Source organism: Schistocerca serialis, chromosome 9 (assembly GCF_023864345.2).
Source record: "Schistocerca serialis cubense isolate TAMUIC-IGC-003099 chromosome 9, iqSchSeri2.2, whole genome shotgun sequence".
Classification (NCBI taxonomy): Eukaryota; Metazoa; Arthropoda; class Insecta; order Orthoptera; family Acrididae; genus Schistocerca; species Schistocerca serialis.
The window spans coordinates 84835169-84859840 of NC_064646.1; the positions used below are offsets into that span (position 1 = coordinate 84835169).

General features: G+C 41.9%; 1 protein-coding gene across 6 annotated transcripts in view; it reads left to right on the forward strand.

Annotated features, from left to right (window-relative positions):
• LOC126418536 (eukaryotic translation initiation factor 4E transporter) overlaps positions 1 to 24672 on the forward strand; it is a 320599-nt gene that overhangs the window by 160528 nt on the left and 135399 nt on the right. For 5 of the 6 annotated variants that reach the window (XM_050085342.1, XM_050085344.1, XM_050085348.1 and 2 more), the window contains 3 exons: positions 5551 to 5906; positions 6097 to 6229; positions 14931 to 15146. In XM_050085342.1, coding sequence (XP_049941299.1) covers positions 5551 to 5906; positions 6097 to 6229; positions 14931 to 15146 — 705 coding nt within the window. The remainder of the gene's footprint in view (positions 1 to 5550; positions 5907 to 6096; positions 6230 to 14930; positions 15147 to 24672) is intronic. The other variant, XM_050085345.1, reaches the window with a different exon arrangement.

Sequence of the window (24672 nt, forward strand, 5' to 3'; positions counted from 1 at the left end):
CACCATTGATGATTTGAAATGAGAAATAACAGCAGCTATCCAAACTGTTACGCCTGATATGCTACAGAGAGTGTGGAACGAGTTGGAGTATCGGGTTGATATTGCTCGTGTGTCTGGAGGGGGCCATATTGAACATCTCTGAACTTGTTTTTGAGTGAAAAAAAAACCTTTTTAAATACTCTTTGTAATGATGTATAACAGAAGGTTATATTATGTTTCTTTCATTAAATACACATTTTTAAAGTTGTGGTATTCTTTTTTAATCACCCTGTATTTTAAACCAGGAGACATGGTGCAAGAGTGCAGCACAGCAACCAGAGGGAAAACAAACCAGAGATTTGACCTAAAGAACACAACTGATAAGAGCCAAAAAGACTCTTAACTTTTAAGCGATCTTGTACTAAGGCTTGCTGTCTAACCAAATGAAGGAGGGAAGGCAGGTTAGGAATGCTGTAACTCCTCCCCGGAGATGTATATATCTTCATCTCAGCTGTGAGCCAAGCTCCGTGGTCTTGTTGGCTGCCAATAACAAACGGCCCTACCAGGTCTTGCCCTACATGTTAGCCTTCGTACCAATTCATCAGTTCTTACAGAATACCTTGCTAGCTGCTTTGCGATGGCATTGGCATACTCTTCCTATCCAGCTAACTTTCCGCTGCAGAAGTGAAGAGTTGAAGACATCCCCTTGTGTTTCACTCCCCATCAAGCTGAATATCATTTTTTCTGCAGATTCTAAAAATAACCCCAAAAAATTTTGGTCGTACATAAAATGTATGAACGCAACAAATTCAGTACCTTCTCTTGCTGACACTACACTTAATGTAATGGACGACGATAAACAGAAAGCTGAAATTCTAAATCTAGCTTTCAAAAACTCATTTACTGTTGAAGACTGCAGCACCACTCCCCCATTCACTTATCGAAAAATGCAAGGATGCCTGACGTAGGGTTTATTGTATCAGGGATTGTAAAATAGTTACGATCCCTAGATGCCAAGAAGGCATGTGGCCCAGACGGTATCCCCGTAAGATTTTATATTGACTATACTACAAATATAGCACCATTCTTATCCATCAGAGATCATTGGAACAGCGGAAAGTTCCATGGGATTGGAAGAAGGCCCAGGTCATAGCAACCTATAAAAAGGGTAGTAAATCAGATGCACACAATTACCGTCCAATTTCAATGACATCGATTTTTGTAGAATCATAGCACATATTTTGTGTTCAGATATAATGACCTTTGTAGACTCTGAGAAGCTCACCTGCAGAAACCAGCAAGGTTTTAGGAACCAACGGTAATGCGAGGCATGATATACAACAGGCTCCAGATTCCAGCTCCCAGGTTGATGCCATATATCTGGACTTTCAAAAGGCGTTAGACTCCATTCCGCACTGCCGCTTGGTCCAAAAAGTGCGCGCTTACGGTCTATCCGATGACATATGCGGTTGGATAGAAAGTTTTCTAACAGACAGTGAGCAGTATGTTGTCCTGAATGTATGGGGAGACTTCAACAGAAACAAGCGTAACATAAAGTGTGCCCCAGGGCAGCGTAATAGATCCACTGCTTTTTATGATTTACATAAACGATCTGGTTGATGGTATTGACAGCAGCATTAGACTGTTTGCTGATGATGCTGTAGTCTACATGAAAGTAGTATCACATGAAAGTAGTATCACATGAAAGTAGTATCACATGAAAGTAGTATCACATGAAAGTAGTATCACATGAAAGTAGTATCACATGAAAGTAGTATCACATGAAAGTAGTATCACATGAAAGTAGTATCACATGAAAGTAGTATCACATGAAAGTAGTATCACATGAAAGTTGTGAACAAATCAATGAAGCATTGCAGAAAATAAATGTGTGGTTTAATAACTAGCACTTATCTCTCAATATTAGTAATTGTAACCTACTGTGTATAACAAAGTGAAAATCCCCATTAATGTAAGAGTACAAAATAAATGCCCTGTCTTTGGAAGCAGTAACATCCGTCAAGTATCTGGGTGTGACTGTTCGAAATGATCTCGAATGGAACGATCAGATTACACAAGTAACGGGCAAGTTGAACTCTAGATTGCGGTTTATTGGTAGAACCCTGAAGCGTTGCAGTCCCTCAACAAAGGAAATTACTTACAATACTTTAGTTCGTCCAGTCCTAGAGTATTGTTGGTCTGTATGGGACCCTTACCAGTTGGGTCTGATTCAAGAGATTGAGAAGGTCCAAAGAAGTGGCAAGATTCTCGTGACTGGTACATTTAGCCGTCTCGAGAGCATTACAAATCTCAGAGAAAGTTTGAAGTGGGACACACTTGCAGATAGACGATGTGCTAAACTGAAGGGGCTGCTCACTAAACTCCGAAATCCGATCCTCGCCAAGGATTTAGAGCTTATATTATTACCACAAACTTTCAGATCGTGCAATGATCACCATTCAAAGATCAGGGAAATTAGAGCTCGTACTGAGGCGTTCAATTGTTTTTCCCTTGAGTGATCCACGAGTGGAACAGATGGGGGAATGTGACTTTGGCACAAATTGTGCCCTCTGCCACACACTGCTTGGTGGCTAGCAAAGTATATATGTAGGTGGACCATTCACTGACTGGGAACAGCTTCAGGCTCTTGCCTTGTGCCACGAGACAGCCTCAGATCCCGATTAAATTCACAATCAGATGGTCCAAACACCTGAGTGTTTTCCAAAAGAAACCTCTCCTCCTTTCAATGCCATGGTAGCATAGTTGTCCCAGTTCTTAAGCCAAACAGCTGTAGACAGTTAAGTTACAAGCAGATTGAATGACCAACGTATTCTGTAAGCTGGTTTAAAGGATGGTTGCCCACAGAGTATGCCGAGTTCTTGAATCTCTGGACCTTTGTCCCACTATCAGTGTGGTTTCCGGGAAGGATGATCCACAACCAACAACCTATGTATATTAGTAGCAACTATCTGACAAGCTTTTTCTAAACGCCAACAACTTATCACAGTTTCTTTTTTGACCTGCATAATGCGTACCACGCTGCTTGGCATAATTACATTTTACTTGTGCTGCATGAGCGGGACTTTAAAGTCCTCTTACCTGTTTTTGTCAGTTTTTATCACATCAGTTGTTGCGTTAGTTGGCACTTCACTCAGGTCTCCACTGGTCCAACAGAATAGTGTCTGTCAGGGCTCCATGTTGAGTGTCACTCACTTCAGCTTGGTAGCTTCTGCTGAATGCCAACTTCAGTGTGCCATCTGATGAACCTCTGCATGGACCCTTTCCCTTGGTTTCTGGTTCTCACAGGCAAAACTGTGGGTCATGCATTTGTGCCATTGTGCCACGGTCAAGCCAGATCTGGAACTGTACTTAGACATCCAGCATCCAGACTTAGTAGCACACTCCAATTTCTTGGGCCTCCTTTTTCATTAAAAGCCAACTTGGCTGCTGAAGTCTAGCTGTGTGTGGAAACCTCTCTCTACTTCTTTGCCCAAACACATTGGGGTGCAGACTCTACTACTGTTACCCTCACTTATCAGGCCTTGGTTTCGTCCCCACTGGACTATGGTTGCCAAGTTTATGGTTTGCTGGCTTCTTCAGCTTGGAAACTTAAATCCCATCCACCATGGTGGTGTGAATCTGGCAATTGGTGCCTTTCGGATTAGTCGGGAATTTACCTCTTCAGGTTTGATGGTACCAGCTCTTGGTCTTCTACGCAATCACTGTTTCAGTTCCCTGCTAATCCCACATATTCCATTCTCTTTGCACCATCCTAATACGTGTTACGTCCAGCTCGTAGATTTGCAGGTGTTAACTGTGTCTTATACAGACGGCTTTAAAACAGTGAATCAGGCGGGATATACTTTTACATATCATACCAGTACGGAATGCTATTCATTATCAGGAAAGTGTAGTGTGTTTGCAGCAGAGCTGACAGCTGTTAGCAGAACCCTCAGTTTTATCAAATGGGTCTACCTTGACTGTATTTTAATATCTGCTGACTCATTGAGCAGTCTCCAGGTTATTGACTGATGGCTATTCATGATCTTCTCAATGACCTTTGTCATGCTGTCTGCTCAGTTGGCTTTCACTGGGTCATATCATTTGGGTATCGTTGGTAATGAATTGGATGACCATTTGGCTAGAGGAGCATTTAGTTGCTCCGTGTTTGCTTTTACAATGCCAGGTGCAAATTTCCAGATGCACGAGACATCTGCTCACTCGGGAATGGAAAGACATCAGATGAGCTACTGCCCCATCTCGTAAACTCTTCGGAATCAAGGAGTGTGGTGCTCTTCCTTTTGCTTCTCTCAGAAGAAATCCACAGTCTCATGATCATACCAGGTTAACCTGTAGTTTCATCAAGAGCCACCCTCACATTGTTGTTGTGGAGCCTTACAGACAGCTCTTGTCTTGTTGAAGTGCCGCCTCCTTTTTTTCCCCTCCATGCCAAGTATGGACTTCGGAACTCAGTGTTTTTAGTATTGGTGGATGATTAACAGATGGTTGAGCAGTTACCGTTCATGAAGGTGTAGCGCCTGCTCCATTCGCAGCCACCATCGACCATCATGGTGTGGGTCTGAAGATGGTCTAAAATAGAAAGAAACAAGTAGCCTTACATTTTAAAAGGTTTACTGTGGTTGTGACTGTTTGTATTTAATTTTAAATGAAATCAGGGCTCACACAGAAAAATTAATTGCTTGTTTTTCCCACGCTCGTTTAGAGTGGGGAGACAACTTAAAGATGGTTCATTGAACCCTGTGCCAGGCACGTTATTGTGAATAGCAGAGTAATCACTTAGATGAAGATGAATAAACCACTTACTCCACAGACACAAGTTCTCAAAAATTACTTATACATTGTCCCCCATGCATTGGGCACCTATGATGTGACAATGACCAAATACATTACAGCGGAAGGAGGAGGGTTTAATGCCATGCCCATCCATGTAGATTTTGTTTCCTTCCCTCAAAAGGCATTGATACTGTGTTGTGTCCATTTTGCATGTAACTGTCAGGCAAACAGTCAATACAACATGGGATGGCATGCTGGACTTGCCTAGTCCTAAAGATCACAGAACACTCACTGTCTCCCTCCCTCCCTCTCTCCTTCTCCCACCCATCCCCCTTCAACTTTGGGGTGGTCTGTGATTCTTTTGGCCATGAATGTAGATTATGTATATTACAGATTTACTTTGCAAATTTTGACTCTGCATTAAACAGAAAGCTAGAAACTGTGCCATGAGTTGCCCAATCAGTAGCAGCAGACTTGACAGATTGGGAACTGAGCTAGGAACTCAAATTTCTAGCGTGCGTGCGTGCGTGCGTGCGTGCGTGTGTGTGCGTGTGTGTGTGTGTGTGTGTGTGTGTGGTGGAGGGTGCTCTTGTGGGGATGTGGGTGCTTGGGTGTCATGTGTTTTTAAGAATACTGTTACATTCCATTGTGAATTTTCTCAAGGTTTTATACAGACAGACAATTTTGAATGCTTATTCAACATTTCTAAAACATTGCATCTAAGTGCTTTGCAAGTCAGTATCAACAAAAATTTTAAAATATTTACATATCTTGCAGGTAACCGTTCAAGTGGAAGAAAACTTTCAGAACCATCACCTCCTGTAAGTGCCGGACAAAGTTCAGCTTCATCACGCAGGACTCCAACACCACCTGGAAACCGCAGTGGGGCAGTCGCACAGCCACAGCCAACACAGTCTCATTCGCCTATTGCTGAAGAGACTCCTCGATCACCTGAGAGGCCATTGCCTGAGAAGGGGCCACTTTCACCAGATCTGCCGTCAGACCAAGATTCTGGTCTTCCAGCAGACCAGCTTCCCCAGTCGAACAACAGTAGTTTTTCTCACCAGCATCAAGGTCTTGACTTCAATCTTGATGAGTTCCTCAAAAGTGATTCTGTACCTGGCTTGCTGGCAGTAAGTAGTAATGTTAACTACATTCAGCTTTGTGAATTACTGTACTTACGAAAATAATTTGTGATATGCTGAGTAATTAGGTAACAAAAGACAATTTGTTGTAAGTTTGATTGTGTGTGTGTGTGTGTGTGTGTGTGTGTGTGTGTGTGTGTGTGTGTGTGTCCTGATACTTGGTGTTTGCTGTTTACAGAATGGTGCTGTAAATGACAGCTCTGGTGGATCAAGATTCAGCCAGTGGTTTCGGCGGGAGAGCCCTGTTAACAGACAAGCAGAAAGTAGGTGTTCCTCCATTCAAGATGAGCTCCTTAATAATTTAATCAGTGGTGAGTAGGATTTAGGCATGTGAGGCTGTCAGTGAAAGAAGTCATTCTCTGGCAATGACTTTGTTGCATTGCTGGTTTTTGTTGTTGGTTTGATTCATGTAGAAATAACTGTCAGTATTTTGGAATACTGATAAATTTATCGTACTGGAGTACTAGATTGAGACACCAATACAGTATGAGGGAAACATTTCAGAAGAACCCATTTTCAGGTCTGAACCCCCAATGTCTTCAAATGTTTGCTGCTTTTGACAGTCTTCAGTTGCTTCCTCAGTAAATCTTATTTAGATAGGTAACTTACCTGATTAACTTCTTCACCAAATTGTACAAATATATCCTCTCCAGTGTACTCAAAGATTTTAAATAGCTATTCAGTGGATGCCAAGTTATATGTAGGTTGTTTTTTGTGTGTGTGTGTGTGTGTGTGTGTGTGTGTGTGTGTGTGTGTGTGTGTGTGTGTGTGTGTCTTGTTTCTGTCGTTTCTGTATTGAACTGAACTTTTCTTTGCAACAACATTTTGTGGCCAAGCTTTGCAGTGCAGAATCCCTAACTTTCAAGAAGCTGACAAAACTCAGTCAAAATAGAAATCAGAAAAATGGTTGTCTGTAGTCAAAACTTTTGTTGTTTTTCCTATTGGCAGCTGGTTTCCGTGCCCATGAAATATGCTAACTATTTTTATTTACCTAAATTTGGCATATTTCGTGACAGTATCTTTTCCGTAAAATGTTTACACGGCGATATTTGTCTTGGCTTCAGTTGTCTAGTGGAAGTATGATTCCACAATGCAGTTTCGTCGGCTGCAGAAATGACCTGGTTCAATGCGTTTGCCTCATTTTTGTTGCTTCAAATACCATTTCTTCGAATGTGGTTTCTTCTTAAAGTTTATATAAAAAAATAGTAACATAATTCATTTTTTCCTGTTCACTAGCAAATATTTATGACGGCGACCTGCACATTGTTCTACCGTCAACACACACCACGAGTTCCCTGCCGACTGACTACAGTCAAAGACGACTCCAGTGTCAAAGACATTTTACACAACACACAAGCTTCCACTTGTAATCAGTCTCTCTGATATTCTTCGTCACATTTACTAATAGTAATCAATATGTTGTCACTCTCAAAAATATAAGTAAATTAGCATATAATAAGGCAAGTTACAGTAAAAAAAATTCTGACAAAAATATAAGAAAACATTTCACATCTCCCAGATCCATTACAACCAGTACCAGTGTTTAGTTACAATAACAATGTAAGAGAAATTTACAGAGTATTTTTCTCTGCGATAGTACAACTGTATAATGTATAGGTAGACCCTTGGCCCCGACATGCAGTTGTCACGTTTGTTTCCTGAGTGGATGTCAAATAAAGGGTGTCCAAATTACACACGCAATAATATAGGTGTCTGCTTGTGGCAGTTGATACCGTGTGCACATATGCGTAACTGATATATTCACAGAATTACGCATCAGTAGCTGTGCGCATTCTACAGCATGAGGTTTTCTGTACAAAGGGAGAAGCTTAGGGCTAGGAGAAACAAATGAAACTATGTAAGTATACTTAAAAACAAAGATGATGTGACTTACCGAACGTAAGTGCTGGCAGGTAGATAGACACACAAACAAACATACACACAAAATTCTAGCTTTCGCAACAAACGGTTGCTTCATCAGGAAAGAGGGAAGGAGAGGGAAAGACGAAAGGAAGTGGGTTTTAAGGGAGAGGGTAAGGAGTCATTCCAATCCCGGGAGTGGAAAGACTTACCTTAGGGGGAAAAAAGGACGGGTATGCGCGCGCGCGCGCGCACACGCTCATATCCATCCACACATATACAGACACAAGCAGACATATTTAAAGACAAAGAGCCCCAAACTCTTTGTCTTTAAATATGTCTGCTTGTGTCTGTATATGTGTGGATGGATATGTGCGTGTGTGTGCGCGCGAGTGTATACCCGTCCTTTTTTCCCCCTAAGGTAAGTCTTTCCGCTCCCGGGATTGGAATGACTCCTTATCCTCTCCTTTAAAACCCACTTCCTTTCGTCTTTCCCTCTTTCCTGACGAAGCAACCGTTTGTTGCGAAAGCTAGAATTTTGTGTGTATGTTTGTGTTTGTTTGTGTGTCTATCGACCTGCCAGCGCTTATGTTCGGTAAGTCATCTACATCTACATCTATACTCCGCGAGCCACCTTACGGTGTGTGGCGGAGGGTACTTATTGTACCACTATCTGATCCCCCCTTCCCTGTTCCATTCACGAATTGTGCGTGGAAAGAACGACTGCTTGTAAGTCTCCGTATTTGCTCTAATTTCTCGGATCTTTTCGTTATGATCATTACGCGAGATATATGTGGGCGGTAGTAATATGTTGCCCATCTCTTCCCGGAATGTGCTCTCTCGTAATTTCGATAATAAACCTCTCCGTATTGCGTAACGCCTTTCTTGAAGTGTCCGCCACTGGAGCTTGTTCAGCATCTCCGTAACGCTCTCGCGCTGACTAAATGTCCCCATGACGAATCGCGCTGCTTTTCGCTGGATCATGCCTATCTCTTCTATTAATCCAACCTGGTAAGGGTCCCATACTGATGAGCAATACTCAAGAATCGGACGAACAAGCGTTTTGTAAGCTACTTCTTTCGTCGATGAGTCACATTTTCTTAGAATTCTTCCTATGAATCTCAACCTGGCGCCTGCTTTTCCCACTATTTGTTTTATGTGATCATTCCACTTCAGATCGCTCCGGATAGTAACTCCTAAGTATTTTACGGTCGTTACCGCCTCCAATGATTTACCACCTATGGCATAATCGTACTGGAATGGATTTCTGCCCCTATGTATGCGCATTATATTACATTTATCTACGTTTAGGGAAAGCTGCCAGCTGTCGCACCATGCATTAATCCTCTGCAGGTCCTCCTGGAGTACGTACGAGTCTTCTGATGTTGCTACTTTCTTGTAGACAACCGTGTCATCTGCAAATAGCCTCACGGAGCTATCGATGTTGTCAACTAAGTCATTTATGTATATTGTAAACAATAAAGGTCCTATCACGCTTCCCTGCGGTACTCCCGAAATTACCTCTACATCTGCAGATTTTGAACCGTTAAGAATGACATGTTGTGTTCTTTCTTCTAGGAAATCCTGAATCCAATCACAAACCTGGTCCGATATTCCGTAAGCTCGTATTTTTTTCACTAAACGTAAGTGCGGAACCGTATCAAATGCCTTCCTGAAGTCCAGGAATACGGCATCAATCTGCTCGCCAGTGTCTACGGCACTGTGAATTTCTTGGGCAAATAGGGCGAGCTGAGTTTCACATGATCTCTGTTTGCGGAATCCATGTTGGTTATGATGAAGGAGATTTGTATTATCTAAGAACGTCATAATACGAGAACACAAAACATGTTCCATTATTCTACAACAGATTGACGTAAGCGAAATAGGCCTATAATTATTCGCATCTGATTTATGACCCTTCTTGAAAATGGGAACGACCTGCGCTTTCTTCCAGTCGCTAGGTACTTTACGTTCTTCCAGCGATCTACGATAAATTGCCGATAGAAAGGGGGCAAGTTCTTTAGCATAATCACTGTAGAATCTTAAGGGTATCTCGTCTGGTCCGGATGCTTTTCCGCTACTAAGTGATAGCAGTTGTTTTTCAATTCCGATATCGTTTATTTCAATATTTTCCATTTTGGCGTCCGTGCGACGGCTGAAGTCAGGGACCGTGTTACGATTTTCCGCAGTGAAACAGTTTCGGAACACTGAATTCAGTATTTCTGCCTTTCTTCGGTCGTCCTCTGTTTCGGTTCCATCGTGGTCAACGAGTGACTGAATAGGGGATTTAGATCCGCTTACCGATTTTACGTATGACCAAAACTTTTTAGGGTTCTTGTTTAGATTGTTTGCCAATGTTTTATGTTCGAATTCGTTGAATGCTTCTCTCATTGCTCTCTTTACGCTCTTTTTCGCTTCGTTCAGCTTTTCCTTATCAGCTATGATTCGACTACTCTTAAACCTATGATGAAGCTTTCTTTGATTCCGTAGTACCTTTCGTACATGATTGTTATACCACGGTGGATCTTTCCCCTCGCTTTGGACCTTAGTCGGTACGAACTTATCTAAGGCGTACTGGACGATGTTTCTGAATTTTTCCATTTTTGTTCCACATCCTCTTCCTCAGAAATGAACGTTTGATGGTGGTCACTCAGATATTCTGCGATTTGTGCCCTATCACTCTTGTTAAGCAAATATATTTTCCTTCCTTTCTCGGCATTTCTTATTACACTTGTAGTCATTGATGCAACCACTGACTTATGATCACTGATACCCTCTTCTACATTCACGGAGTCGAAAAGTTCCGGTCTATTTGTTGCTATGAGGTCTAAAACGTTAGCTTCACGAGTTGGTTCTCTAACTATCTGCTCGAAGTAATTCTCGGACAAGGCAGTCAGGATAATGTCACAAGAGTCTCTGTCCCTGGCTCCAGTTCTGATTGTGTGACTATCCCATTCTATACCTGGTAGATTGAAGTCTCCCCCTATTACAATAGTATGATCACGAAACTTCTTCACGACGTTCTGCAGGTTCTCTCTGAGGCGCTCAACTACTACGGTTGCTGATGCAGGTGGTCTATAGAAGCATCCGACTATCATATCTGACCCACCTTTGATACTTAACTTAACCCAGATTATTTCACATTCGCATTCGCTAATAACTTCACTGGATATTATTGAATTCTTTACTGCTATAAATACTCCTCCACCATTGGCGTTTATCCTATCCTTGCGGTATATATTCCATTCTGTGTCTAGGATTTCATTACTGTTCACTTCCGGTTTTAACCAACTTTCCGTTCCTAATACTATATGCGCACTATTTCCTTCAATAAGAGATACTAATTCAGGAACCTTGCCCTGGATACTCCTGCAGTTTACCAATATTACGTTAACTTTTCCTGTTTTTGGTCTCTGAGGACGGACATTCTTTATCAACGATGATAATGTCCTCTCTGGTAAGCCGTCAGGTATTTTATCGTTTCGCCCAAGGGGGTGTCCCTCTAACCTAAAAAACCCCCGTGTGCACGCCACACGTACTCTGCTACCCTAGTAGCTGCTTCCGGTGTGTAGTGCACGCCTGACCTGTCTAGGGGGGCCCTACAGTTCTCCACCCAATAACGGAGGTCGATGAATTTGCAACCATTATAGTCGCAGAGTCGTCTGAGCCTCTGGTTTAGACCCTCCACACGGCTCCAAACCAGAGGACCGCGATCGACTCTGGGCACTATGCTGCAGATATTAAGCTCAGCTTGCACTCCGCGTGCGATGCTGGTTGTCTTCACCAAATCAGCCAGCCGCCGGAAGGAACCAAGGATGGCCTCAGAACCCAAGCGGCAGGCGTCATTCGTTCCGACATGTGCTACTATCTGCAGCCGGTCACACCCAGTGCGTTCAATAGCTGCCGGAAGGGCCTCCTCCACATTACGGACGAGACCCCCCGGCAAGCACACCGAGTGCACACTGGCATTCTTCCCCGACCTACCCGCTATTTTCCTGAGGGGCTCCATAACCCGCCTAACATTGGAGCTCCCTATAACTAATAGGCCCGCCCTCTGTGACTGTCGGGACCTTGCCGGAGAATCGGCCACTGGCCCAACAGGCGAGGCACCCTGTGGTGGCTCGGAAACGATGTCATCACCACTAGGAAGCACCCCGTACCTGTTGGAAAGGGGTAAGGCAGCTGCCACGCGGCCAGATCCCACCTTCGCCTTTCGGCCAGGCATGCGCGAGCCCACCACTGTCCGCCATTCACCCTGGAGTGATGGCTGACCGGTAAGATGCTCACTGCCGGAAGACGCAGCGACATCAGGGGTTCCATGTGATTCCAAGGCCACCGAAGTAGGCATAGGTCTCACCACAGTTGCCCCAACGCCACTACGAGCCGACGCCTGCGCCTCGAGCTCGATGAGCCTAACAGACAAAGCCTCCACCTGCCCCCGAAGAGTGGCCAATTCTCCTTGCGTCCGCTCACAACAACCACAGCCCCTACACATGACTATGTTTACCCTACTCTATACGGTGACAAATTCCCAAGATAATCTTCTGATGAGCTACTCTGATAATCAAGAAACACTCACTGAAATACGAGACGCGAAAACTACGCTAGGTTTTCCCAGAAAAACTATTTAAAAGCTAAGCGCAGCAAATAAGTACAAAAACGCTTTATACAAACAGTACTCGCTGCTGCTGGTGCTGTCGCTCTGGCTGTCACAAGACAACTGCTGATTCAAGTGACTAGTGGCTAACGGCCGCGAAACAAACAAAAGACGGTTTTAGGGCGCTTTCTGTTCTAAACGATCAAGAAAACACTAAGAAATCTAACACGAAAACTACGTAAAGTTTTATCAAGAACTGTTAGTTACTATGCAGAGCAGATAAACACAAATAGAACCCCTTCCTTAGTGGAAGGTCGTAAACAAAATGCAAAATAAACGCTTTATACAGACACTACTCGCTGCTGCTGGTGCTGGTGCTGTCGCTCTGGCTGTCACAAGACAACTGCTGATTCAGGTGACTAGTGGCTAACGGCCGCGAAACAAACAAAAGACGGTTTTAGGGCGCTTTCTGTTCTAAACGATCAAGAAAACACTAAGAAATCTAACACGAAAACTACGTAAAGTTTTATCAAGAACTGTTAGTTACTATGCAGAGCAGATAAACACAAATAGAACCCCTTCCTTAGTGGAAGGTCGTAAACAAAATGCAAAATAAACGCTTTATACAAACAGTACTCGCTGCTGCTGGTGCTGTCGCTCTGGCTGTCACAAGACAACATCATCTAAGTAAGTATACTCAAAGATTAAAAGCTGTGAGGAGGGTATTGACTAAAAGATCAATAAATTGTGGATCAACTGTGTATCCAGTAAATCTGATGTTAACTTGTAACCATTTAGTAAACAGTCCTGGCATTAGCTCTTTCCTCTTCTACTGTTTCATCATTGAGTAACTTACCTGGCCTGTAAACTTCCACTTCTCCAAGATGTTAGTGTTCCCTTAGTGGTCTCATCCAATATTTCAAAATTATTCTGTCTTGCATTGTATGATTAATTCAAGTAATGTGATAGATTATCCCATTTTTATGCCAACCCCATTTGCTTGACTGAAAGATCAGTGGTCAGATTGACAATTCTAGTGTTACAAACCGTATGCAAATGGTAGATGTAAATATGACTACACACATTTTCTATCTTTAAAATAGTGGGCCTCTTTTATTGTTTTTTTAATCATGCAATTTCTTAAGTTTAAAATTTGTGCTATTTTAATACGTTTTAGGTATCTCTTATTTTGGCTTTTTTTTTTTTTTTTTTTTTTTTTTTTTTTTTTTTTTTTTTTTTTTTTTTTTTTTTTTTTAGAATGAAAAACCTGTACTTACGGACACTTCTACCACTGTAGGCCACAATTTGCATCTTTTTAAGGCTCTGCATTGACATTTAGTATTTAACACACCTATTTGGGAAGCAATCATAATGGCTGCATAAACATTTCAAGATTGTATACTATACCATATGATTCCCAATGTACAGAAAAAAAGTTGTACATTTCTTACAGTGTTATCATTGTGTTCTGCAATTTTTTCGCCACATAAAGGCCTGAGTGTGGTACTGTGTACTGAAATTGGTTGCCAGGAGGTAAAATCAAAAAAGTCGCTGTAGACTAAGACATATCAATTCTGATTGTGCTGGTCATTGTTCAAATGGACAGTGTCATAAATATGTAAAAATACACATCTCATGGACTGTTCTTAAAACAGAAGTACATATACAAAACTTTTGTAATCCTGGTTTAAGGGAAATTTATTGATATGGAAGAATTGATTGTTGGTATCGTGTGGGAATATAAAAACCCTGAAAAGGTGAGTGACAATGTAGTAAAAAATATCAAGCTGAGAGGGTATTGTAGTGTAGGAATAATGGAGAGGGAAAGGGAAAAAAGACAGTGCAAAAAAGTTACAATAAAGTGGGTGGCAGAAGCGAAGTATGTGTTGTAGAGAATTTCTGTTTTCAAATCTCCTAAGTACACGGTCAGGACTGTCATGTTGCAGAGTACGCAAAAGCTTTTTTATTTGGTGTTAGAATATCTGCAAAACAATTCAGTTAATGATCTGTAGACCAAAATAGTACCAAGTAGTGGGACATTCAGTACTTCCTTGTTTTCCAGACGTTTCTGCAGTACCAGAGTTGGTTGGAGTGGCCCAGAAAAATCTGTTCATGCTAAAGATTGGTGAGATACAAAGCCACCCACATCTCCTTATCCTCCCCTTGCTGAGTTTTTGTGCCTGTATTTCCTTTATCTTTGTTGTGAAATCTTAGAAGATTGCTATATCAGTACTTAGTTTTGCACCAAATTTTGAAGGAGAGTGATTTTCCCAGAGAGCCACTGAGGACATCTTATGAATGGAATAAAAGCTTTAACTGCCATGTGTCAGTCATTAAAGCCTGACGGGATGACTCAGTGTGACATTCACTGCTTATGATCAATGTCTGTGCTACAACCTTGATTTGATCAGTTAAAGTACCTAAGCTAATGTCATCAAGAATGAGTTTCATCCGTAATTCAGAAATCTAGTTTTGAAGTGTATTTGTATATGCTCTTCCCTGTGAAATGATCGAAGGTGATATTTTGTGTTCTAAACGTTCAATACCTGTTCCAGATATAACTGAGCCGGCAATAGTTATACCACCCTTGAGTGAGTCAAACACGTACTTCACTCCTATATCACCAGCTGAAAGTACAGTTACCCAACAAAATCTTAATGTCAGCACAGACTCTGACAATACACAGAAGTCATCACTGCTTGAGATGTTGCAGAGAAGGCCACAAGGTGATACATCAGCAAGTGCGAAGACCTCTAACATCAGAGAATTGGGTAAGTTTCCTGTGTATAAACTCTAATATAATTTTAAGCTAGTTACATTTCTTACTTAAAGTAGTATATCGCTGTGTTAAAAATAAATGAGGAGATGCTATTATACTAATGCTGTCACAAATAAGTTTGACATGTGTAGTTCCATTGAGAGAAGATGGTAGACAGAAATGGACAACTTGATGAAATTAAGTAGATTAATCTTCAGTATGAATTTTCAGGAGCAGTTAGTTCCTCCTTAGTGCAGTTTCACAGACTTTGGTTATGACGTAACTTTGAAGATGTTAGTCGTGCAACTAGGGAAACATTTGCAAATTCTCTCTTTTTTAAATCTAGTAACGCCCACTATAGGGAACACTAAGATATGTAGTTCACTTTTTAATGCTATCTTAAATAAAGTTTGAAGATAGTATATAATGAAATGGTCCACAATGTTGTATTTAATGAAATGGCCCACATTGTCACAAACCATTACTTGCTTGTAGGAAAAAGGCTCTGTCTTATAAAGAAATTATGTAAAACAAATGCCAAAAAAATGTGAAATAAAGCAATGGCAACCACTCACAGTAGACTGCTGTGTGGAACACAGGAACACTTAACAGAATGTGCATGCGTGACCCCCCCCCCCCCCCCCCTCCTCCTCCTCTCAGGGATACCGTTTCGTGTTACATGGTGATGCACTACACACCAATACACAATAGGTGTGTCGTCGTCTTACACTTACTTTATGTATTGATCCATCCAGAAATTTCCATCATTATTACATACTGCCAACAAAACAGATTGGTAAGAGCAATGTTCTTTCCTGAGCCAGATAGTGATTCTAAAGGGTTTCAGTTGCATAAATTTGCTGTTAGGAGTATACTGCTACTTCCAGATGGCCTCCTGAATATGTGGATGCTGTAAAAAGATACTTATTTTCATCATTTCAACTTTTGCTGTTCTAGACTTGATCTCTAAAATATATTGTTACTTGACTTCAAGGAGAGTGGTTCTAATTAACTGTGGTTACTCACAAGATACTAATGGGTGAATTTGAATACACCGCTAACCTGGTTAGCATATTTGTGGCTATTTTAAATTAATCACTGCTCAATAGCCCAACACAGTTTGTCGGCCGTCAGAAACCATGTATGTGCTGTTTATTCCTGTATTCTAGTCAATCTATAAGAATGCTATTCTTAATTTGTTACTCTAGGTAGCCATTAAGTAGCCATTTTTGGGCTGTTAAGATGGAGTACGGCTCCTTTGAGTATAGTTTTGTCAATTTCCAATTTATTGTTTTTCCACCAGTTTTTAATTGTGCTCATGCATATATATGTATTTATATGTTGTTGTCTTCAGTCCAAAGACTAGTTTGATGCAGCTCTCCATGCTACTCTATCCTGTGCAAGCTTCATCATCTCCCAGTACCTACTGCAACCTACGTCCTTCTGAATCTACTGAGTGTAATCATCTCTTCATCTCCCTCTGCAAGTTTTACCCTCCGCGCTGCCCTCCAATACTAAAATTCGTGATCCCTTGATGCCTCAGAACATGTCCAACCAGCCGATCCCTTCTTCTAGTCAAGTTCTGCCACAAATTCCTCTTCTCCCCAATTCTATTCTGTACCACCTCATTAGTTATGTGATCTACCCATCTAATCTTCAGCATTCTTCTGTAGCACCAGATTTTGAAAGCTTCTATTTTCTTCTTGTCTAAACTATTTATCGTCCATGTTTCACTTCCATACATGGCTACACTCCACAAACATTTTCAGAAATTACTTCCTGACATTTAAATGTATACTTGATGTTAACAAATTTCTATTCTTCAGAAACGCTTTCCTTGCCATTGCCAGTCTATATTTTACATCCTCTCTACTTCGTCCATCATCAGTTATTTTGCTCCCCAAATAGCAAAACGCATCTACTACTTCAAGTGACTCATTTCCTAATCAAATTCCCTCAGCATCACCCGGGTTAATTTGACTACATTCCATTATCCTCATTTTGCATTTGTTGATGTTCATTGTATACCCTCCTTTCAAGACACTGTCAATTCCGTTCAATTGCTCTTCCAGGTCCTTTGCTGTCTCTGACAGAATTAAAATGTCATCGGCGAACCTCAAAGTTTTAATTTCTTCTCCATGGATTTTAATTCCTGCTCCGAATTTTCCTTATTTTCCTTTACTGCTTGCTCAATATACAGATTGAATAACATCGGGGATAGTGTACAACCCTCTTATCACTCCCTTCCCAAACACTGCTTCCCTTTCATGCCCCTCGACTCTTACAACTGCCATCTGGTTTCTGTACAAATTGTAAATAGCCTTTCGCTCCCTGTATTTTACCCCTGCCACCTTTAGAATTTGAAAGAGTATTCCAGTCAACATTGTCCAAAGCTTTCTCTAAGTCCACATATGCTAGAAATGTAGGTTTGCATTTCCTTAATCTAGCTTTTAAGATAAGTCGTAGGGTCAGTATTGCCTCTTGTGTTCCAATATTTCTTCGGAATCAAAACTGATCTCCCCGAGGTCGGCTTCTACCAGTTTTTAGATTCGTCTGTAAAGAATTCGCGTTAGTATTTTGCAGCCGGGACTTATTAACCTGATAGTTCGGTCATTTTCACATCTGTCAGCGCCTGCTTTCTTTGGAATTGTAATTATTATATTCTTCTTGAAGTCTGAGGGTATTCGCCTGTCTCATACATCTTGCTCACCAGATGGTACAGTTTTGTCAGGCCTGGCTCTCCCAAGGCTGTCAGTAGCTCTAATGGAATGTTGTCTACTCCCGTGGCCTTGTTTCTTCAACTTAGGTCTTTCAGTGCTGTATCAAATTCTTCACGCAGTATCATATCTCCCATTTCATCTTCATCTACATCCTCTTCCTTTTCTATAACATTGCCCTTAAGTACATTGCCCTTGTGTAGTCCCTCTATATACTCCTTCCACCTTTCTGCTTTCCCATCTTTGCTTAGAATTGGGTTTCCATCTGAGCTCTTGATATTCATACAAGTGGTTCTCTTTTTCTCCAAAGGTCTCTTTGATTTTATTGTAGGCAGTATCTATCTTACCCCTAGTGAGATAAGCCTCTACATCCTTACATTTGTCCTCTAGCCATCCCTGCTTAGCCATTTTGCACGTCCTGTCGACCTCGTTTTTGAGGAGTTTGTATTCCTTTTTGCCTGCTTCATTTACTGCATTTTTATATTTTCTCCTTTCATCAATTAAATTCTGTTACCCAAGGATTTCTAGTAGCCCTCGATCTTTTTACTACTTGATCCTCTGCTGCCTTCACTACTTCATCCCTTAAAGCTACCCATTCTTCTTCTCCTGTATTTCTTTCCCCCATTTTTCTCAATTGTTTCCTTATGCTCTCCCTGAAACTCTGTACAACCTCTGGTTTAGTCAGTTTATCCATGTCCCATCTCCTTAAATTCCCACCATTTTGCAGTTTCTTCAGTTTTAATCTACATTTCATAACCAAGAGATTGTGGTCAGAGTCCTCATCTGCACCTGGAAATGTCCTACAATTTAAAACCTGGTTTCTAAATATGTCTTAACATTATATAATCTATCTGATAGCTTCCGAACTGACTATGCAAATGTAGACGAGATGTGGCTCAAATTCAAAGATATAGTAGCAACAGCAATTGAGGGATTCATACCTCATAAATTGGTAAGAGATGGAACTGATCCGCCATGGTACACAAAACAGGTCCGAACGCTGTTGCAGAGGCAACGGAAAAAGCATGCGAAGTTCAGAAGAACACGAAATCCCGAAGATTGGCTAAAATTTACAGACGCGCGAAATTTGGCACGGACTTCAATGTGAGATGCCTTTAATAGGTTCCACAACGAAACAGTCTCGAAATTTGGTAGAAAATCCGAAGAAATTCTGGTCGTATGTAAAGTACACAAGCGGCAAGACGCAGTCAATACCTTCGCTGCGCAGTGCCGATGGTACTGTTACCGGTGACTGTGCCACTAAAGCATAGTTATTGAACACAGTTTCCCGAAATTCCTTCATCAGGGAAGACAAATGGAATATTCCAGAATTTGAAACACGAACAGCTGCTAGCATGAGTTTCTTTGAAGTAGATACGTTAGGGGTTGCGAAGCAACTCAGATTGCTTGATACGGGCAAGTCTTCAGGTCCAGATTGTATACCAATTAGGTTCCTTTCAGATTACGCTGATACAATATCTCCCCACTTAGCAATCATATACAACCGCTCACTCACCGATAGATCTGTACCTACAGATTGGAAAATTGCGCAGGTCGCACCAGTGTTTAAGAAGGGCAGTAGGAGTAATCCATCTAACTACAAACCTATATCATTGACGTCGGTTTGCAGTAGGGTTTTGGAGCATATACTGTATTTATTATTATGAATCACCTCGAAGGGAACGATCTATTGATACGTAATCAGCATGGTTTCAGAAAACATCGTTCTTGTGCAGTGCAGCTAGCTCTTTATTCGCACGAAGTAATGGCCGCTATCGACAGGAGATCTCAAGTTGATTCCGTATTTCTAGATTTCCTGAAAGCTTTTGACACCATTCCTCACAAGCGACTTCTAATCAAGCTGCGGGCCTCAGTTGTGCGACTGGATTCGTGATTTCCTGTCAGGAAGGTCGCAGTTCGTAGTAATAGATGGCAAATCATTGAGTAAAACTGAAGTGATATGAGGTGTTCTCCAGGGAAGCGTCCTGGGACCTTTGGAGCAGAGATGTCAGTCGAGGCGGAAGTACAGAGGCAAAGATGTTCTTGAAAGACAGGTGAGGTATGAGCAGCGGCAAATACTCTTTGCCTTTACAAATGTCTGCTTGTGTCTGTGTATGTGCCGATGGATGTGTGTGTGTGTGTGTGTGTGTGTGTGTGTGTGTGTGTGTGTGTGTGTGCGCGCGCGCGCCGCTCTCGCACACTCAAGGTCACCCGCCTGGCGTGGCGCTCGCTGTACAGCCCTGGCTACGTCACACGCCGAGCGCAGCAGGCTAAGTCACACAGCCATGAATGAAACCCACCCACCTCCCCAGAGGTCGTAACCCCTGCAACCCACAGAAGAGACAGATGCTTCAGTAGCTGAGTTAGTGTTTTTATTTTTTAAAAAAAAAATCTCACGGGATAGATAAGGATGGTTCTCTTTATTAACAGTGATAATATACAGTAATGTCACCTTGTACTTTAAGATAACTTGCTAAAGGACCATCAGTCTTGGCCCAAACATTGATTCTTTCATTAGCATTAACACGTCTTCTGTTCCTTGTATACAATGAAAATGGTTTATCAGTATGTACAACAGCTGTTCCATAGTTCCTATCACCTTGTACACCAATTGCAAAAGTGCGATAAGAAATAATGTCTCTGTCATAGTAAGATTCCAATCCAAGTAATGCTTTATCACTACCTCGTACTATGGCAAGTGTTAACCATGCATTACCAGGAACAACTTCTGTAGTAGTACAAGAAAAGTTGATCTTGCATCCAACAAATGTGATAGGTCCAGTCAGTAGCTCCTCTTGAGAAACATGGTTAGGAACAAAACTGAAGGTGTCCACTGTCTTGTAAACTGGAAGTCTGCTCCTTCTTCTATACGCTCTCCTGCGGTACGGCATGGCTGTGTGCTCAGTGCGGCTGCCTCGAGTCGAATGAGCCTGAAGAAGAATCGCTTCTCGGCTTTTGGCACGATCAATGTGTAGTAAGATGATTGAATTTGTGTATGTTCACATCATCCTCGAATAAAGCATGGCTGTGTGCTCCGTGCGGCTGCCTAGAGTCGAATGAGCCTGCAGCTGCCTCGGGAGCGGAAGTGGGCGCTCCCGAGGCAGCTGCAGGCTCATTCGACTCGAGGCAGCCGCACCGAGCACACAGCCATGCCGTACTGCAGGAGAGCATATAAAAGAAGGAGCAGACTTCCAGTTTACAAGACAGTGGACACCTTCAGTTTTGTTCCTAACAATGTTTCTCAAGAGGAGCTACTGACTGGACCTATCACATTTGTTGGATGCAAGATCAACTTTTCGTGTACTACTACAGAAGTTGTTCCTGGTAATTCATGGTTAACACTTGCCATAGTACGAGATAGTGATAAAGCATTACTTGGATTGGAATCGTACTATGACAGAGACATTATTTCTTATCGCACTTTTGCAATTGGTGTACAAGGTGATAGGAACTATGGAACAGCTGTTGTACATACTGATAAACCATTTTCGCGCGCGTGTGTATACCCCTTCTTTCCCCCTAAAGTAAGTCTTTCTGCTCCCGGGATTGGAATGACTCCTTACCCTCTCCCTTAAAACCTACATCCTTTCGTCTTTCCCTCTCCTTCCCTCCTTCCCTCTTTCCTGATGAGGCAACAGTTTGTTGCGAAAGCTTGAATTTTGTGTGTATGTTTGTGTTTGTTTGTGTGTCTATCGACGTGCCAGCGCTTTCGTTTGGTAAGTCACATCAACTTAGTGTGTGTGTGTGTGTGTGTGTGTGTGTGTGTGTGTGTGTGTGTGTGTGTGTGTGTGTGTGTGTCTATATATATATATATAAAATACGTCTGCTTGTGTCTGTATGTGTGTGTGTGTGTGTGTGTGTGTGTGTGTGCGTGAGTGTATACCCGTCCTTTTTTTCCCCCAGGTAAGTCTTTGCACTCCTGGGATTGGAACGACTCCTTACCCTGTCCCTTAAAACCCACTTCCTTTCGTCTTTCCCTCTCCTTTCCTCTTTCCTGATGAGGCAACAGTCTGTTGCGAAAGCTTGAATTTTGTGTGTATGTATGTGTCTGTTTGTGTTTCTATCGACCTGCCAGCGCTTTCGTATGGTAAGTCACATCATTATATATATATATATATATATATATATATATATATAGTCAATGTGTAAACTTGCTAATTATTTTCTCCCTACGCCTTAATGTTATAAGGGACTGTTCCATAACCAGTTCTTTAACGTGCCCAAGCGCATATTTATGCGAGAACTTAGTGTTCCCCTGTTGAACGTTAATTAAAGTGCAGAAAACTGAATCAGGTGTTTATTATTGTTCTAGTGATACTATCTGTCAAGTATAATGTGACATTTTCTTGATCTCTTATAAATTGTTACAATAAATGCAAATTGCAGTGAAGCAATGTGCTATTTCAGTTGTTCCCATGATTTCCTGTCTCCACATTGGTTAATCTAAACTCATAATATTAATTGTTTAAATAATGGAGGGAGGTGTGTGTGTCCCAGTAAGTAAAATAAGGGAAAGGAAACCACTCGCATATATCCTTCCATAGTTGGCAAGTCACCGTATGCTGTGTGGCAGAGGGTAACCTGTACCACTACTAGTCATTTCCTTTCCTGTTCCACCCACACATAGAGTGAGAGGAAAATTACTGTCGAAATGCCTCCATATTAGCTCTAATTTCTCACGTCTTGCCTTTGTTGTTGTTATGTGAAATGTATGTTGATGGCAATAGAATCATTCTGCAGTATCTAAATCCTTTTTCAACAGTGTTCCTCAGAAAGATCTGTCACCTTCGCTCCAGGGATTCTCATTTGAGTTGCCGAAGCATCTCATAATACTTGCATGTTGTTTGAACTTGGCAGTAACAGATCTAGCAGCCCATCTCTGAACAGGTTAGAGGTCTTCTTATAATCCGACCTGGTGTTGATCCCAAACACTTAAGCAGTACTTAAGAGTGGGTCACGCTAATGTCCTGTATACGGTTTCCTTTACAAATGCATCACACTTCACTAAAATTCTCCCAGTAAAACGAAGTTGACCGTCTTACCTGCTACAGTCCTTCATCCTTCTTCCATTTCATACTCCTTTGCAATGTGACACGTAGATATTTAATCTGTGTGACAGTGTCAAGTAGCACAATTCTAATGCTGTATTCTAATGTTATGGGTGTGTTTTTCCTACTTATCTGCTTTAACCTTTCCGCTGCTACAGACAAGCTCTTTGTAATCTGTGCTGCTCACCAAATGCTGGTGCCTGTGCTGAGAGACAGTGTTCCAAGTGATAAACGATTACCCGGTTTTTTGAAAAATATTAGGTTAAAAAATAATTGTTTTTGTATATCTTAGAGTATCGAATCTTCACTTGAGAGAGAACTGAGTTTCTTCTCATTGTCATACAGCCCTTGAATCAAATTAAGTAAAACATCGCTCAGAATTTTCACATATGGTTGTTTTTAGCTTGTGTACTTTGCAGTGAATGAACTGTAGACCAGATACCAAAATTTTATTTAAAATTGAGAGCTGAACTGTCATTTTCTTCACAAGTTACTGGGTTTTACATCTGAAGTATGATAGCATGATACATGCTCATTCACATCCTTGCGCATCGCAAATTGTGGTTATAGTAATTGCCGTATCTTATAAACAACTGAAGATATCGAAACAAGGTTTTCTGCAGGTAATAGCATTCAATGAGGCACATATGTTGTGTGATAAATACTGGAAGCTTTTTTTATTCACAGAGATGTGGAAGTAACTCATCCGCAGCAACAAGAGGTTGGTGGCTCAGGACGCATCCAGATGTCCATAACAGTGTAGGAAAATCAAAGCGACATGTGTATACATGACCACAACACCTGGGAATGGTGTACTAGCATATTTATACATCCCCACAGCAGCAAAACTGTTGACTTACATTCTTCTACTTCCAGAGCATGCTGCCCTACATCACACCAACTAGAAATCGTCACATTGTATGATACTGCAGTCAGTTATCTTAGACTTCTTCCCATACACTACAGCATCATCTTCAAGCAGCTGCAGACTGCTACTCACCCTACCTGCCAGATCATTTATGTATGTAGAAAATAGCAGCGGTCCTACCACACTATCTCCAACGCCTTGGGCCGCCATTTTGCCGAAGTTTCGAGCTGTTCCTACTATCACCCTGCCTTCCTCTATTGGAAACGGCAGAGGAGGCTCGGGCGATACCCTTCTCTTCTTCACATTGTGAGTGCTACAATGCCGCCTTTACTGTGAGGTAGCTAATCGTGCTCTCAGTTCATCCTGATCCTCTGCCCCAGGGCAAGATGCCATCTACGTTCAGATGTTGCAGCATCTTTCTCTCGCAGGCAAGCACTTTCTGCTTAACACGTACAACCACATTTGGGCAGAGGGCACGTTTCCCGGACACTGACATGAAGCCACCATCATACCCATACCTAAGTCTGGTTAGGACAAAAACCATACTTCTAGCTACTGCCCCATCTCTCTGACCAGCTGTGTTTCCAAGGTGATGGAATGTATGGTTCATGCCCGGCTGGTGTGCTGGCTAGAGTCTCACCATTTACTGATGAATGCACAGTGTGAATTTTGTGCACGGCGTTCTGCAGTTGAGCGTCTCGTTACTTTGTCCACCCATGTCGTGAATGGTTTTCTGCGAAATCCCAGACTGTGGCAGTGGTGTTCAATTTGGAGAAGGCCTATGACACCTGCTGGAGAACTGGTATCCTCCATACTTCTTACATGTGGGGCTTCTGTGGGTGCCTGCCCTGTTTTCTTCAATCATTTTTACAAGATCTGAGTTCTCAGGGTGTGTGTGGGCTTTGT